The 17,643-nt window shown below is 32.5% G+C and overlaps 1 protein-coding gene across 1 annotated transcript in view; it reads right to left on the bottom strand.

Moving 5' to 3' along the window:
* LOC110995589 (protein white) overlaps positions 1–14,992 on the bottom strand; it is a 34,690-nt gene extending 19,698 nt beyond the window's left edge. The window contains exons 1-3 of the mRNA XM_022262815.2: positions 14,747–14,992; positions 4,045–4,276; positions 674–912 (exon numbers count right to left, since the gene is read on the bottom strand). Coding sequence (XP_022118507.1) covers positions 674–912; positions 4,045–4,276; positions 14,747–14,830 — 555 coding nt within the window. The 5' untranslated portion in view covers positions 14,831–14,992. The remainder of the gene's footprint in view (positions 1–673; positions 913–4,044; positions 4,277–14,746) is intronic.
* Between the last annotated feature and the right edge of the window lie 2,651 nt (positions 14,993–17,643).

The following is a 17,643-nucleotide window of genomic DNA, read 5'->3' as shown; positions in this document are numbered from 1 at the left end:
CTCCCTTATTTATTTTACAAAAGCAATCATATTATTCTCTTCAGTAAACTTATAACTTATGCGGTTCCAGGGTCATCTGAAAGGGAAATAACTAAAGGATTTTAGTTTTACACTATATCAACAATGGAATACAAGCGAAATAATGAAATGTTATTGATATGTTACGATGGAATGCAATATCACATATGTGCCTATACTCTCGGGGCGCTAAAACTAAAAAACTCCAAGTGAACAAAATGTACGGCCGTGACTCGTACAGAACTAAATTAGTTTTTTATAACTTTTTTAAATTAGTGGACCGGACTTTCAACGTCTATTCCCGTTAGTTGTTAACGACAAATCTTTAAATGATTCCGTTACACATTTGTCACATTGACTTCTTAATAGATAATTTAACACAGCGAGATTTTTACTGCCATCTTCCGCCTCTACATGTAGTCTCATACAATCTTTTACTGACAACTGTGTTTTAGTTGTATATATTAAAATATAAAATCTTAGGATAACATTAACGACACTGAGCGCTAAGTACGATTGTCGTATGTCAAATAGGGGTTTTGACATATAATTTGGAAATTTAGTAATAGAAAATTGTATTCAGTGATTACGTCGCTTATGTAGGTATATGAAATTATTTAATTCATTGAGAGCATCACCTCCTTAGTACACATACCTGAAATATCAAATGTTCCTTAACAGTCAACGTGCCGATGAACAAGTCCTGTTGCTGCACATAAGCTGACAACGCTGTAAGTGCCTCAGGAGTAGCTGGCTGTCCATTCAATGCCCTGGTACCACTCGCAACAACTCCACTTGGTGTTCTGAAGGTTAACGTGTTGAGGAGTGTGGTCTTTCCGGCTCCCGAAGAACCCATAATCGCGAGAAGTTCGCCGGGGTACGCAGCACCATTAACTGTAAATTTAGGGTTAATCAGTCCTAGAAGATAAAGTAGATACTAATAGCTTATTCAAGTATTTTTTAATTAGGCGTTAATCTGTCGGATTTATAGGAGGCCTTTGGCCTTTTTAAAATGGCACACAGACACTGGAAGATCATTGAAATGGAAACAAGATATGTATACTCGTATCTGAATTAAAATCTATGATTATTATGAAACTATCGACTATTGTACAGTTTATATGATTGTTATTTGAGATTTTAAATTTTGAGAAATAATTGTCGACCTCAGAATCGATGTCAACAAATTGTGTAACTTTGTTTTTCTTACGTAATTCAAAGTGTTACGAAAAAACCTAATGATATCTTAATACATATAAATTACGCGTTACGTTGTTGTCCGCTTTGGATGTCTAAACTACTTAACCGATCTTATTTAAATTTGAACTCCGTGGATCAAACTTAAAAGTTAAGGTAACTTACGTAGCTATATATATATATGTATATATATATTAATTTTCTACTGTACGTGTGTATGTCACTGAACCTTTAAACGGCTGGACCATTTGAATGTCTTTTTTGTATGCGTTTGGGCGGAGCCCCGGATGGATGAATTCACAAATCAGGCCGGCAGATGGCGCTGCAGTTGGTACTTTCATACTTTGTTTAACATCCTAATCGCTTGAAAAATGATGCAACCTCAGTTCAATCCTAGCAGACAAGGAGTCCCGACCGTATCTGCTGGAGTTTATTGTATGATGGTGCAAAACGAAATTCTGGCAAATGAAACAATATTTCGCTCAATAAATTATTTAAAAACTGGAACAAAATTGGGTTAGTTGGTCTTAAAATATGACTTACGACTTATACTATGGTTTATAGACCTTCTCTCTCTCTCTCTCTCTCTGGTAAGTGATGTCTGAATATCGTGGTCAGCAATAGTAAGGCCTGGCGCGAATAACTTACCTCCACAAATTTCGGCTTTGAGCACATATTATTTATTATATCTAATGTCATAATAACAACAGTTAAGTTCATTAAAATTGTTGTCAAAACTTATTTACTGGGAAATCAAAAACGCAATTAACTAGAATGAACAACGAAGCAACGATGTATTTGCGACACAGTTATGAAGCTAACCTCATACATAGTATAGTGCATCGTAATCTTGAACGCATTCTTGAGACAATTCATGTTAAAGGAAAATACTAATTACAAAGCCTACTAGAACTAACGTTAGATTCTGAGATTCTTGCACTCAGTGTCTTGTAATAAAAACCCAGCTACGTTTTATCAAATATCTACGAATTTTTAAGAATTAAGTAACTGCAAAATAATAACGACAAATGAAGAAAAACACTTTTTTAACGGATTGAAATTATTGTATTTAAAGTTATAATTATTGGACTTCAATTTGAACTTAAGCTTTTCTAGCCGCCCTCCACGTAATATTCAAAATTTGGCTTTCTCGGTTCATTTTCTTTTCTAACCCGATTTTTCCGACATAATGACTGGACTAATAGCAGTGTTGCTGTTTCTATTTAACACAGTGTAAATACCATTTGACAGAAGGAGACGAAAGAGTGCTATTTTAGTTCTATAAAGGCTCAGTGTTCGAAATTCGAATGTTTTCGTTAATTTTTTTTCACTTGGTATATTACAAAACATTAAAGCATTCGCTAAAGTAAATGTTGTTGTTTCTTTTTAACACAGTGTAAATACCATTTGACAGAAGGAGACGAAAGAGTGCTATTTTAGTTCTATAAGGGCTTAGTGTTCAAAATTCGAATGTTTTCGTTAATTTTTGTTCACTTGGTATACTACATAACATTAAAGAATTCGCTAAAGTAAATAATCGTAAACAGCACCTGCATTTAGATTAAAAGATAAGAATTATTTCTAATTCGTTAACATTTAAAACAAAATTAAGATTACGATCAAGAAAATGACTACGTTAATCGTAAAAAAATCAAACTGCATGCGTCTAAAAACGTTTAATATAGGAAAGTGTTTGCTTTCACTGTGAAACATCAGTCAAACGCGCGCACGCAATATCGTTATTCTATTAATTACCATTTAGCGAACATATTTGCTGAGTTACCCCGATAATATTCTTTAATAGAGGACTTGCAAATAAAGTTGACTACTTCTAGTAGACTGTTACAACCCATCACAAAACCCATGAAACAATTCTACTTATTGTAATTCGTACCAAAAAGAAAGGCCGGCTATGTACTAGCGAACCCTCTAGCAATGTTAGTATGGGCGGTATCACTTAATATTAGCCTCCTGCTCGTTTGTTACATAACAAATTGTTATTTGTTTAATAATAAAGACCATTTTACTGTATTGAACTGTATCTATTTCTATTTTTAAATGTTATATGAGCATCTACTTTTGTAACCAATCGACGGATTGTAATAGCCATCTGTCAAACTATCCATGGTAGGTCGGATCGGTGTATGTGGATAGACCTTTGTATGAAAATGATAGTTCAACTGTGCCAATATCCTAGCTTAAGATTTTAACTTACACCAGTTTTAAAATAATTAAAAAGCTATTTGATATGTTTTAAACATAGACATGTATATTTTAATATTATTTGTACGGTTTTATTTACTTTTTTCTGGTTTATATTGATTATCAAATGTGAGTGTAAAGAGCGAAGAGATTGCATTCTATCCGTCGCCAAAAATGGATTGTCTTGGTATGGTTTCGTTATTGGGATGCAGATAGGAGATCGATCGAGTGTCACAGTCTGATTGAAAACAATCGCAGCTTGTGGAGTAGTTATTGGGTTCGGGCGATAAGAAACGTTATTTAACAGCTCAGACTGGTGTATGCTTCAGTAAAATTTGTCATTTTTATTAATTAAAAAGTAGAAAGTTTTTCTTTATATAATTTTAAATATACGACATTACAGTCTCTTAGTAATACTTAGGGGTCTGTAGAAAGAGTCTGAAGAAAAGAAAGACTTATTGCTACGGTCCTATCAAATCTCTGCAATTATCACATTATCCAACTATAATTATAGCAACTTTCATGACATGCAATATACATGCTCATAGGCTATGGGTATTTTGACTCATCTCTTCTCTAGTACGTCCTCAATTCAGGTTTGACAGAGCCTAGAGTTAATAAACTTACTATTTCTTAACAGCTGCTTCCGCTGTTGAAACATTCTGTCGGAGGAGGTCTTCCAACAGTTCCAGAACCTCTTATTTCTGGACCTTGTCTCCGTGGCGAAGGCGTTGACATCGGCCCAGGTGTAGGTGACCTTCTCCACGCCTCCGATTGCCCCATAGCTTCTGTTGTGTGGTATCGCAAGAGTAACTTCACCACCACTGGTACGAGGACTACCGCTTGGTGTGTTACCTCCCTGTAAACGGAATTTAACATAAAGTGTGAACATGTTGTGCTGAAAATATATATTTTCATAAATTTTTATTAATGTTAAAAGAAAGTTTCTTTAAAGCGACTACTAAAATCCGTAACAAAAATGTCATCGTATCATAGTAATTATTAGTTAATTACTACTTAAGTTTATATTTATTTTAAGAATAGTAGACAGAGGAATAATGTTTGCAACAATCAAGACTTAGTGTAAAACAAAGTCGCTTTCTCTGTCCCTAAGTATGCTTAAATCTTTAAAACTACTCAACTAATTTTGATGAGGTTTTATTAATAGATAGAGTGAAGAGGAAGATTTATATGTAAAATAACATCCAATAAATAGTAGTGAAGTACTGTCATTTTGGAAGTTTCTAATGTGATATCGTAAATAATTAATTTTTGTCCGCTTACATTGCAAACGCAGGCTGAACCCTACAAGATTTATGAAAAAAAATTGGACTTATTTTCCGCACTGCGGACTGTTGTGCGTGAAGTCCAGGGTAACTAAGCCAGCCAAGCTCTTTCCAGAAGCACAGATGTCTCCTGAACTCTCTACGTTTCCAGCATAGTTAAAGATTGTCTAATTTTGCGAGACCAACATTCAAATTCGTATAATTGACACACATGAGCTATTTAAAATCAAACAGTTCAAGATACAACTAATAAAAACAAGACGATATTTTATCGATTTATTGACATATTATACATTAATGTGTTATATGTTTATGGGGGAAAATAAATTTTCTGTCCACAGTATCGCCTTTAAAAGTCAACAGCTTCAGTGACTTTCATTTTATTTGATGGGGTTAATGGCATTTTAATTACAACATAAGAGTTCTCATCAAATATTTGGGCTCGTTAAGAAATAATAGTGATATACATGCGTTATCTTATCTTTTATTCATAAAAGACCTGCCTTTTGACGTTTCTTTATAATACCTTTTTGTTCTCATAAGAATTGACGATGTACGTTATGTACAGTTACTATTTATGACAAAAAATAAAGAAAACTGTACGGAGTAAAATTTAAAAAGCACCTTTTGTTTTTTTATAGAACAGGAGAAACGTGGTTAGGTTAGGAGGCTCGCTGATGCTAACCTCCATGGACACTCTCAATGCCAGAACTTGCGAGTGCGTTGCCGGCCTTTTAAGAATTGTTACTTTTTTTAAGGACCTTAAGTCGAATTGGTTTGGATATTATATGTTCATGTTATTCAGTAGGTAGCTGGTTCCACATAGTGTTGGTTAAAAAGCTCAGTTGTGGAGCGACGGACGTCGAGTTGATACGAGTGATATTTTGTATTCTGCCTCGACGTACGATGTTAAAATTGAGTAATTTGCTTAACGTTTGGTAATGCTGCCTTAAAATAAATTGGAAAATCTAATACACGATATACAGATTAGATATTTTGATCAAACTATGCAAAAAACTCAATTTGAATCGCCCAGGCATACAATGACTATTTTAGCCTTGACTTGGTTAAGCTATCGGGAAATATGCTTAAAAGGAGTATTCAAAATATTCATAGCGCTAATTCACCTGCATCATGAGCACACCCCAGATACATACCCTCACTTTCACATTATATAGTCGAATTAGATATAACTTAGTTAAATTCAATAATTCTCGTTTCACAAATGTTGACTTTTTCAATATATTATGTACACAATCTCTGGCTATATATAGTAGCTATAGGTTTACCAAATAAATAAATAAATTAGCTTTGAACAATGCGATATATCTTTCTGATTTTGTTGAGTATCTTCAATTACGATAATGTCAGCTATCAACAGCTCCTTTTCTTCGATTTTAAATATTGTTCCTGATAAGTTTTATTAATTAAAATTTGGTTTCTAAAAAGTTGTTTATTGGTGAGGGCACGAGAGACATTACAAGTGAAACAACTTTCTTTTTTAAAGGTCTAAATTAAGCTGTAATTTAAATATTACGACACTCGTATCAGATATTTTAGTTATACAAATATTGTAATTTTTAATCGTCAAGAAACTCGTTAGTCTTCACTCCGCATTTTTATTTTTTACATACGTAACTAATGAACACTTAAATAGAATGAAAGCTTCCATAAATTATTTATTTTAATAAAAAGCTACCGAATCTTAAGCCGGCAACGCACTCGACGAGCCTTCTCGCATTGTGATTAATTGTATCAACTAACATCAGGAATCCTGGCGTCAAAAAATGCCGTCTCTGCTTTGTAGGTTTGACTTACAATACATAAGACTCTTATCCTCACTGTGGCATGGCATAAGCCATTGATAATCGGGTAATATCGATTCCACACGGAAGATATCCAATTACCGACATCAACACCGAGTAAACTGACCTTAGGAGGCAATTACCGTGACGGTTGACTTACGTTTTGGACAAATTATATTAGGAAATTAGGATAGGATAAGTCGTTGACCGAAGGCTTATAAGGTGTTCGATTGTATCTATACGATATAACCTAATTTAACAATCTCCAAATCGAGTATGTAACACAAACTGCGCTGGCTTTGTCATGAACGTAGTCATCTGTGAGTATAAGTATTCTGTAAAGTTTCTTTGTACAGTGGACTCTCGATAATTTGACCATCGTTAATTTGAATTATTTTACCGGAATTACCTACTTACTATAGTTTAACGTGTTTATCAAGCACATACCTGTCGTGTTCATTGCAGGGCTGTAAATTTATACATAGGTACATGGGATATGGGTAAGATCGCATTCCAGTCTTATATCGAGCGTTGCGTTAAGTTGTTGTATGTTTCATGATATTATGACCATGATAGACTGAAGTCTATTACATAATAATAATATAGAAATATTAAATCTGTGGTTATTTGTGAATTTCAATTAATGTATGTGCTAAATAATTATTGCATGTGGTTCTAGTTGATCTAAAGCTTATAAAGAAAGTACAAACAATAAGACGTAATGCGATGTGCACATTTTTTTGTCATTACAGGCGATATTGATATACACTTAAACCCGTCAACAAATTTTGATAAATTCAAATCGCAGCTGCATTTTAAAATAGCTCCAATTTTTTTTAACGGTTTTTACGACTTGTATGTACCCCCAGTAATATTAATGAGGCCCATAGCTTTGGACCCCTTAAAATAATCCAAAAACTCTTAATATTACATGCATGATGTAAATGATATTGATCAGTTGGACCCAATGAAAAAACAAATGGGACCCAGTGAATTACATTAGAGCAGTTGAGGTTTTTTATTGAGGTTAGTTTTTTTTGTTTGTTTTGAGCGTCGTTTGGTTAGGTTAGGTTAAATATAAATAATGTTACCATCTTTCATTAATTTCACTAATCATTATGGTTGCATTAAATTCTATTGAGTTACAGAGCATGCGTCATCATATCATTGCATGGTACCACAGTATTGCCGACTGAGGATGTGTAGAAATAATTTTGGAGCCTTTTTAAGGTGGAGCTGTGATTTAACAAATTTACCGAAATTTTATAATATATTAAATTTATAAGTATAATAAAGACTTCAAAATTTAGATAAATAATATTCAATTTTATGCGTCAGATATATAAATACTAATAATATAAATGCAAACGAGTTAATTTGCATACAAGTACACGTGATGAAAACATGACTGCTGCAGACGTCTGAGAACTAATGACTAAAATTTTTTTATAGAAATATTAATAATAACTTTTGTAGCAAGCATGGCTATAATATCGTGAAACCCGGAAATTGAACACGTTCTATTCCTGGTATTGCTTCACACTGATTAGAAAGAAGATATAGCATAACATTCTCATTAAACTCTTTGATGTAATGTCACCTTATGTCAAAACCAACACATTTTTGACGTATGGAAGTCAGGATTAGAGCTGTCTCGTTTCTCGAATCTTGGAAATAATAATAACGAATCGTATATACACCCCACACAATTATACATGCATAGTTATATTCATTATCATAATAATAAAAACAGTTATTTAGAAATGTTGTCTAAATACTCTTCCACGCTCTAAAGGCACCTTGTCTACTGAGTCAAAACTTAGTTGATTCGGACATATTGCCCATGATTTAACATACGGCAATACTTAACTCTAAGTCCATTGAATATAACACATATAGTGTCCAATAGCTAATTACTATGAATACGTAGTAGACGTCGCGATTTAATCATTATGTCTATCGCCTATATCATCAGAATTTAATTGCATTCTTACTATTGATTATTCACATTCTAATCTATAATATTGAGTTTCAATGTTAAATTAAATTACCTTTAGTTGCCCGTATATTCCTTACTTGCATGCCCGCGCGGTCAATGACCAGCGTCAGTTCGAAAAGAATCCTTTTATAGAGCTTTTATTCGATATAAATATTTTAAAACAAAAGAGGAAAATAAATTTGTATTAAATTTATTATATTATAAGGTATATGTAATAAATTAATTAAAAACAGTGGAGCGACTAATACACTTGCGTTTATTTTTATTAAGAATTAGGTGCCGCTATTATTACTATTATTGAATAAGGTGCCGCATTCTTTATAATCAAATTCGAAATTATTATTGTTTCTTCAAGAAGCGAACAAGGATGAAAATAATACGGACTACTTTATTAACTAAGCTAAGAGGGTAGACTTATTCATACACATCATTTATAATATTTTATATGAATAAACCACGAAGCAGATTGAAAGCGGTGATCTCACGTAGAAAATTACGCACGAAATTGATACTTAAACTAGATCTAAGTACGGTTTCAGTTCAAGCCGTTAATCCAAAGATAATGTCATTAATTAATTAAAATAACAAAACCCTATATCATGGTAAACTAAAACCTAAATCTTAAACTAAACTAAACCCTATATCTTAATTTAGATATAATACATTTTTAACATTTACTTCGACAAGGAGGACGAGATATGTATGCACACTATGCACATTTATGCATGTATTTAGATGTAGGAGACCTCTCAGCAGCGCAAGGATTGTGAAAGAACATGGCGACGTCTTGGACAACAAAGCGGGAGCTAGCCGATAGACTTTAACTTCCGATAGAGACTTTTGCAATTCAGTTTTCATATAGTTCAGTATCGCTTGCAGACTGCGCGGTAAGAAAGATTGGAGTCAATGTATTGGGAGTTACTGAGTCACATGAATGCTTAGCAACTGTAGATCAAGCCCATGGATAATTGTAGACTAATTCTGCAGTGTTGGCCTCATCTTTGATTGTAGGGTCGATTCCTGGCTATGCAAAAAATGACATTTTTTTTAATAGGGGGCAAGCCTGCGGGACGCCCAAAAAGGGCAGCCATCGCAGCCCATAGACACCCAATTTTAGTGGCTGTGTTGCCGGCATTTAAGGGAGGAGTACGCTCAAATTTATATGAATAGTTGGAGGTCGTATCTCTCAGGGAAGACGCCCGCCGATAGTCGATTTCACAGTTCGCTAGTTCGCAAAAGAAAATGCCTTGTGAAACGGACTGTAGAATATATCCAGCCACCAAGGTTATGTGCTAAAATTTTTCTTTCTCCATAGAAAGAATATATATACGTTAACTAACGAACAAGTGACTACTAATGTCATTTTGCATATCCAGGGCATATCAGCTCAGAAACAATGTATTGGTAAACCTTTACCTACCAATACATTGTTTCTGATATGCCCTGGATATGCAAAATGATATTAGTAGTCACGCCACATATCTACCTACCTACCCCAAGGTAGAGAAAATTACTTAGTAGTAAAATTACTTACCTTTATATATATGTTATGTTGCTAGGTAGTTTAAAAAATATAAGAGAGCTATTGTGATGCGTACCATCATATAATCATTTAATAGATAAATGTAATAAAAATAAATGTAAGGAATGTTCTTTATTTTGTCTATAATAGAGGGCTCATATATAGGAGAACTTCGATTTTGTTCTCCTTAGACTAGAGGCTCTTGGGCCACGGGTTTCAAGTGCATAGGTACTAATTAAATATTTAAGCTTGCACCTGGCAGATTGTATCGGTGACCGCAGAGAGTTGAGAGGTTTGAGTTTTCACACTCAACGAATTAGTATCGCAATACAACTCAAAATATCTTTAGTCATATTGTAGATTTACTCTGCCATAGGGACCTAACTTTTTAAATTTCTTTTGATTATTTTTATTATTACTATAGTTAAGAAAATTGTAAATACCGTAAATTTGATTATGTTTCGGTGCGAAAAACGATATATAGAATAATAATACACATATAATATTATATTTTTTGTAAAATAGTGAAGTGATGTGTCTTTATATAGTTCACCTGATGTTCTGGGTTCGCTTACCGACTAGTATCTACATTCGTTTGAGGAGAAATAATGAAACACGTAGAAATGTGCTTGTCTCAGATCTTAAAGGGGTAAAAGAACCGAGACTATGTCACAGAGTAGCCGAAAATCTTACTAGCAAACAAATTATCGAGTTCGAAGAACAGGATATAAACGATTGTACTGAATTGGACACAATTAATTGAATCGTTCTTATCGATTCGTGTTTGGGAACTACTAGACGTAAGAAAAATATTGCAGATTGAAAATTTTTACTTCATAGTGAGATTTTAATTGTAGTTATTTATACCCGTAGCGGTAAAGTAAAATAATAGTGCAAACGATCCGGAATTCTTTTTTTTCTATTGCGGTAGTACCCCGAAAGTAAGGAGAAGCACAGTAAACCGATGCTTAGGAAGATGTGCAAATTTCAAAAATAATTAACGATATAATAGTTTAAAAATTACCAATTGTTATAAAGAAAAACATCAAATTAAATATACTATGACTAATAAAATTCTTTGTTCTTATTAAATAATACAATATATTATTAAATAATACGACAGTTATTTCGTATTATTCTTTTTAAGAGACATAATTTGGGAGAACCTCTCGCTATTCTGTTTTAAGAATGTATCCAACGTGGGACAACGTACCAAAACTAGTTTCCAAGTTTTTATAGCCCGACTGATGAAATTAGTTGACCTTGCTACAACTTATTACATAATTCGTCTTAAGGAATTGCCGTAAAAATAACCTCTAATAAACGAAATGTTAAAAATAATATAAGTTTAATAACATCGTAATCGTCAATCAAATTATAAAACTTTAAATATTTTGCGCCTTTCTCGTGTCTAATCACGTTTTATACTGGATGGCCTCTAGTCTGGGGGAAATAGGACTTTAAATGAGACCTCTGTTATTAATCAGAAATATGCTTCTTCACCTAAATATTTATTAAGATTATAAGCATAGCCAATAGAACAATATTATCATAACGAAAATTACAGTTAAGGGCTATGAATAAATCGTTCATAAAGTGAAATTTAATGGTTTAAGTTGAAAAATACGATTCATTCTAAATAATAACCACATCTTGCAAGTGCTCCGGTGCCTAATGTGTGGTAAACGTTATGCCACGTAGATTCTATGGAACTAAACGTTTTTCTTCCAACAAATACTATCAACTAAGCTAAAATAATTATGGTATGGCAAAAGAATATTAACTCACGTGTAAAACTATATTTTTTATAGTAAGTCAGTTTCATAAAGTAATTAGATAAACTTGATTTTGATTGCCTTTATCTTTACCAATTCAATATTTTTTATTTACTTATTAATAACTTGAACTATTACAAATTCAAATGCTACTTTATCGCGACATATACATATATGTATTAGCTATAGTTTTAAAGAATTAAGTTTGTTTTTGGAAGAGCTAGGAGCTGTCACAGGTTTTACTTAAACGGGTTTCCAAATCTTACACCAGGAATGAAAATGTACCTACTTAAAATGAATAAACACTTTATTATTATTATTAGTGCTAGTTAGTTTTAAGTATATAACTGCCCTGACGTGTTATAGATAATCAAACGCGTTTTATGATAAGTGAATTCCTCTAATATAATTTGACCCTCTTTTTTTTTATAAGTTCAACAATTTTGTTTACTTAGTACCACTTTATTGCATAAATATAATTAAATGAAAAGGATGGCAAATGGCGGCCTTTTCGCTTTTGAGGGAAAGATGTGCAAAAATACATTTGACATTATTTAGACAAAACTAATGCAAACTAGCAAAACAGAGCAATTGAAACATGTGATCAGGACAATATTATAAAAAGGACACATGAAAGAGAAAAAGTGCATATGAAAAACGATAATTTTAGATCAAAATTAACCTTTAAATCAATAATTTTTATTATATGACTGCGACCCGTGTGAGAATAGGTGTTCTCCAAACACATTCAATAATAAATAAATTTTTAATAATATGGGCCAAGACGTTGAATTCAAAACTATAAATTGCACACCTGAACAACGGCATATTTTCCATCAACTCAAACCCATTAATTACATAAAAGTTAATTCTTATGACACAACAAACTCCTCGTTGGGTTTATTTGATAAGTTCTGAATCTTCATCCAATAAGAAAATTCTATATGCAGTAATTTGGATCGAACAGTTTTAATGATCTGATTGTCCATAACCGGTTTATAACCAACGCTTTTTAGTAAAATTCCACTCTATAAAACAGAATGTCATATGGCGATTTCACTTCCTCGACTCGTATTATTATTTGATATAGCGTGTCTAAAAGTAAATTTTATTAAATTTTAATATACCAATGATTCGGCAGTATAACAATGCCTAAATAGTGTGCTTGTGAGTATATTAGGTGACATCGGCAGGGCTTCTTTCCTTCTCAAAAGCACAGATTATACAATATTGAAAGAGCTACATAGATTAATGGACATTCATTGTCCGTTTAGTAAACTGTCAAAAATTCCACTATTTGTGCCTAGATGCACTGTTATTAAGTTTTTTATACAGGTTCATTAGTCTAATACACTTCAGCTTGTTATTCGTAATTAGATTTTAATGTAAGTTTAAGATATTTTTTACATTTATATCCTTGATAATTTCGGTCTAAATAAAAGACAATATTATAATTTTGTAATTAATAAATACAGCGAGTTCAGCAAACGCAAGCTGCGTTTTGACAATTCGAGCGACCAGAGATAATACATCGAACAATAAATAGTGCTAGAGAATAATAATAAATATGCTTCAAGAATCTTACTAATCTTACAGAAAAATTACAAGACTCAACGAGATGTTATATATATCACCATTTGCCACTGGACACGGTGATAATGTGACCTGTTCTACCTGAATAGCCAAAAAAAGCCAATTACAGTAAACAGCAAAAGAAATATGCTTGTTAGTTCCCAAACAACCTCGTTGTTATTTGTGCTTAGTAAGACAATCATCGCACACGGGAGTTATAACGCACTATCTCATGGTGAAGGATCTATTAGATACTTAGTACTTTTAATGGTCTAATTGGGAATTCATAAATGAGAACAACCAAGAAATGGTAAACAAAAAGTTTTTGTTAAAGGGCAGATCTGTCATTTACCGTTACGATTTTAAAAACTTTGCCGCGAAGTCTCAAAATTCCGCAGCACCTTAAATTCTACTATGTACTAAAACTACTTTGCGACATACCTAGTTAGATATAACATCTTCAATATGAAATTAAAGAAAATTAATTTCATTCTATAATTTTGTCTAATCGACAGCTATACCTGTTCCGTTTGAAGCTTAATTTAATGCGAAGAACTCAAGGTTTATTCAGATATATAATATGTCATAATAATATGGCGGCTAACTACCTACATTGTTTTTTTTTAATAAGAAATCGGTTATTAAAGCACATACAGTGTAAAATGATTAAACTGTTGAATCAAACGAACGTTATTAATCCATTTAATTAAAAACCAGTAAAAAGGAAGTCTCATGAGTTCATTAACATAAAATGTTCTATGTAACTATTATATTTATATAAAAACATTAAAGGTCTGTTTCACAATGTCCACACAAGTTCCAAATAAGCTATTTATGACTTATTGGTAGGATAAACAGTATTTTTGCGTTTCACGACTGTCAGATCGCGCTATTCGTCATGAAACGCGAAGTATCTTATTTGGAACTTTTATATTTCGAATGATTTATGCGTTGCTATTTGGCACTTTATCCATACATTGTGAAACAGGCCCTACATATATTTTTGTGTCTGTTCTGGTTAGAACGTCACAGATTAAAAAAAAAATACATAGAAACTTATTACTAGTTAACTTTTTGCTGTGTTGATTTACACACAATAAAACATAATTAAGGCTTTATAAAGTTCACGTGGTCACGCGTTCCGTTCACATCTTTATATTTTAATGGTCCCTACATATCTAGTTTATATAAGTTTACGATGTTTATGTAAATTATTATTGAAGATATGAATATAATAACAATTAATAATTCTAAGAATCTTCATTAAAATTCAATTACTCAGTGTTACGAAATATTAAAATAATCTTGAAAGTTATTTTTATTACTACAGTAAATCTTTTATCACATAATCTAATAAACTAAGTATTTACCTGGGGAGAATTATTATATGTCACCCTCTGCTGATCCACTGAAGATGTAATTAGGGGCTCGTGTTCTTCCGATCCGGCAGTCATTTTGAATTTTTTAACTGTTTAAAAAAATAAAAAAAATCACACAGACATCACACACATCCAGTAAACAGGTTACACTTTTATTGATATTTTAATTGGCGGGAATTTGACAGCGCGCGCTAGTGATGCGGTTCGGTTGACGGTGGTCGCGTTACTGTGCGCCGCGAGCACGTAAATCATTCTTTAGATCATCATTCTTTGTCTTCTACTATAGACAATATACTATTTTCTCGGATAATATTGAGATAGTGATAAGCTGATGTGTCTATATATGTCGAGATTTGCGTTAATTTGTTTTACGTGTTTTTATACGGTCGGTGATATAATTTTATATTAAAAATATAAAACCCAAAATATTTTTGGTCTGATATTTGTGTTTTTTTTTTCAGAAAATTTATATTGCGACGATTTTTGCCAAGGCTTTTTTCATATTTATTCTGAATAACACATTTAATTTACAAACACAAGTACATAAAATGTAAATGTAAAAACAAAATTTAAAGAAACAAGTTGATTATAATATTTAATTGTTTATTCAAAAATCATATTTGAGATAGCAATAAAATTACAATTATTATATTTATACAATAAACGAATATGCTATACATTTGTGTAACTTGTAAGTATATGATAAATGACACAACAAAGGAACTATTGTATGCAGACTTGAGATGTATCGTGAAATCTAAATATATGGCTAAAGTATACTATAAACTAATTCACACGTGCTCTCATGCATATTTGGTGAATTCTATACAGATTCAACAGTACGAAACAATCAATATTTTGGCACTACTGTACGTTATAAATTATAGAACTAACTGTTCTGCTATTTCATTTAAAATTGAACGAACGTAAACAAACATTCCTGATTCTCGTTCGATAAGGCATATCTTTGGATTTTCGCCATAAAACAGTAGTACCATCACACATATTCAACTAAGCTCCCATGCTTATATAACATAAATAATATTTACATTGCACAAACGCAGTTCGTGTACTTAAACTTATTTGTATAAAATCGTATAAATTTATCAGTTATTTAGCACGATAGGGAAGCATACTAGTTTGTATTCGACGTCAATAAATAATAGAAACGTCATATTTAAGCGGTAAATTGTCACCGAAAAAGAATGTATACTCTTATGTTTTTTGTGACGTCTATGCTATTAAATATGACCGGATTCTATTGCTATGGCAGATAATTATTATATGAAACAATTTGTTCCTGAATTTCTATACGTATAATTTTATTACAAGTTAACAATTTGGCTATTAACAGTAATCGATGTAAAAAAATCTTAATTTCGTATTATTAAAAAATATGGTGAAATTATAATTTTACCGAAACAATTTAATAATAATTGATAATTAATTTATGATGTAATTATTTTCGTATTAACATTCAAACACTTTAATATAAAATCAATTAATGTTTTTTTTAGCTTAGATTGCATAAGAATACATTTTATACGGTTCATATGAATGGAGAACGTTTGTATGAAAATTAGAAACTTAGAAATCTCAAGCAAATTATGACAATGCTTAACTTAAACTTAAATTGGCAGTTGTTAATCTTAAATTGTTACTGTTGTATAATTCCCGGCACGTAAGTTATCATTTTACAACGTATACCAATTTTCGTGAAAACTAAGACTGTCATCTGTCAAAAGGATTTTGACAGAACAGCTAGTCAGCGCAACATGACTCCCGTATGTCAAATCCCAAACGCTTCTGACAAACGACACACTTACGAGACTTAGCACGAATTACGACTCCCGTCAAAATCAAATATGGAAGTATTGGTGATAAACCCATCTCTGAATCTCGGAAATCTCTTTTGCAAGCTTTCCCCCACGTGCCGAGATCTATATTATAATATGTAAATAACAAACTGATGTTATACACAAATCCCACAAGCTGACTCATACAGCTCACGCGCTTCATTTGATCGCTTGTGTTGGCTACAAATAAACCTAAGTTCAGTACACGACACCATGAGGTAGTCAGACGTTATACAAAAAACCCTAAATTATAATACTGCTACACTAACACTATGTTGCCGACTAATTTCTGCATTGAGGCCTGTGCCTGAAACTATGCCAGTTTCCTCACATTTCCCTTCCTCTTACATATAGTTTTCTTATAGAAGAGGGAGCTCAGCTGATGCTAAGTGATACCGCGGCCATATATTGGCGGCCTTTTACCTACCTAAAAGTTGGTACGATCCTTTCTTGACCCTAAGTCGAAATTGTTGGCTAAAGGAAACCTCTACTAACAGCTAACTAAAACTAGATATTAGAAAAGCTACTGAACAACTCATGCATTAAACAGAGTGTGATGGTGGCAGAAACACCTCCATTAAAAATTTAAATATATTGAGTATCCAAGCACCTAAAGCTACCAAGCGTTCGCTCAATTACATCTAAATACCTAAAAATATCGAAACACCGTCTTCAAACCGAGAATTATTTAAAACAGACGTGCATATCACAGCCAAAATGTCTGCCACGCACCACCTCCGCTCCAATACCAACCAACATATTTGTCTAACACTATATAAATACCAAGCGACGGCTCGTAGCAGTTACGAATGGTAAAACCTTAATAAACGAGTTAGTGTCGGCCAAAATAGTGTTCCGATTATATTAAATTCTTCAATTGAATTATCCTTTTTACGGTGTTCTGTCTGCCTGATTCCTCTTGTTGATAAATTATATTACAGAACTAAGTAAATCCCTACATATAAAAACCACAATAGAATGATTAATCTAACTTGTATAGTTTTGAGAGGAAAATTCCGTTCTACCCGATAT

This window comes from Pieris rapae, chromosome 8 (assembly GCF_905147795.1).
Source record: "Pieris rapae chromosome 8, ilPieRapa1.1, whole genome shotgun sequence".
Taxonomy (NCBI): domain Eukaryota; kingdom Metazoa; phylum Arthropoda; class Insecta; order Lepidoptera; family Pieridae; genus Pieris; species Pieris rapae.
This window is presented reverse-complemented; position numbering and strand designations above follow the sequence as displayed.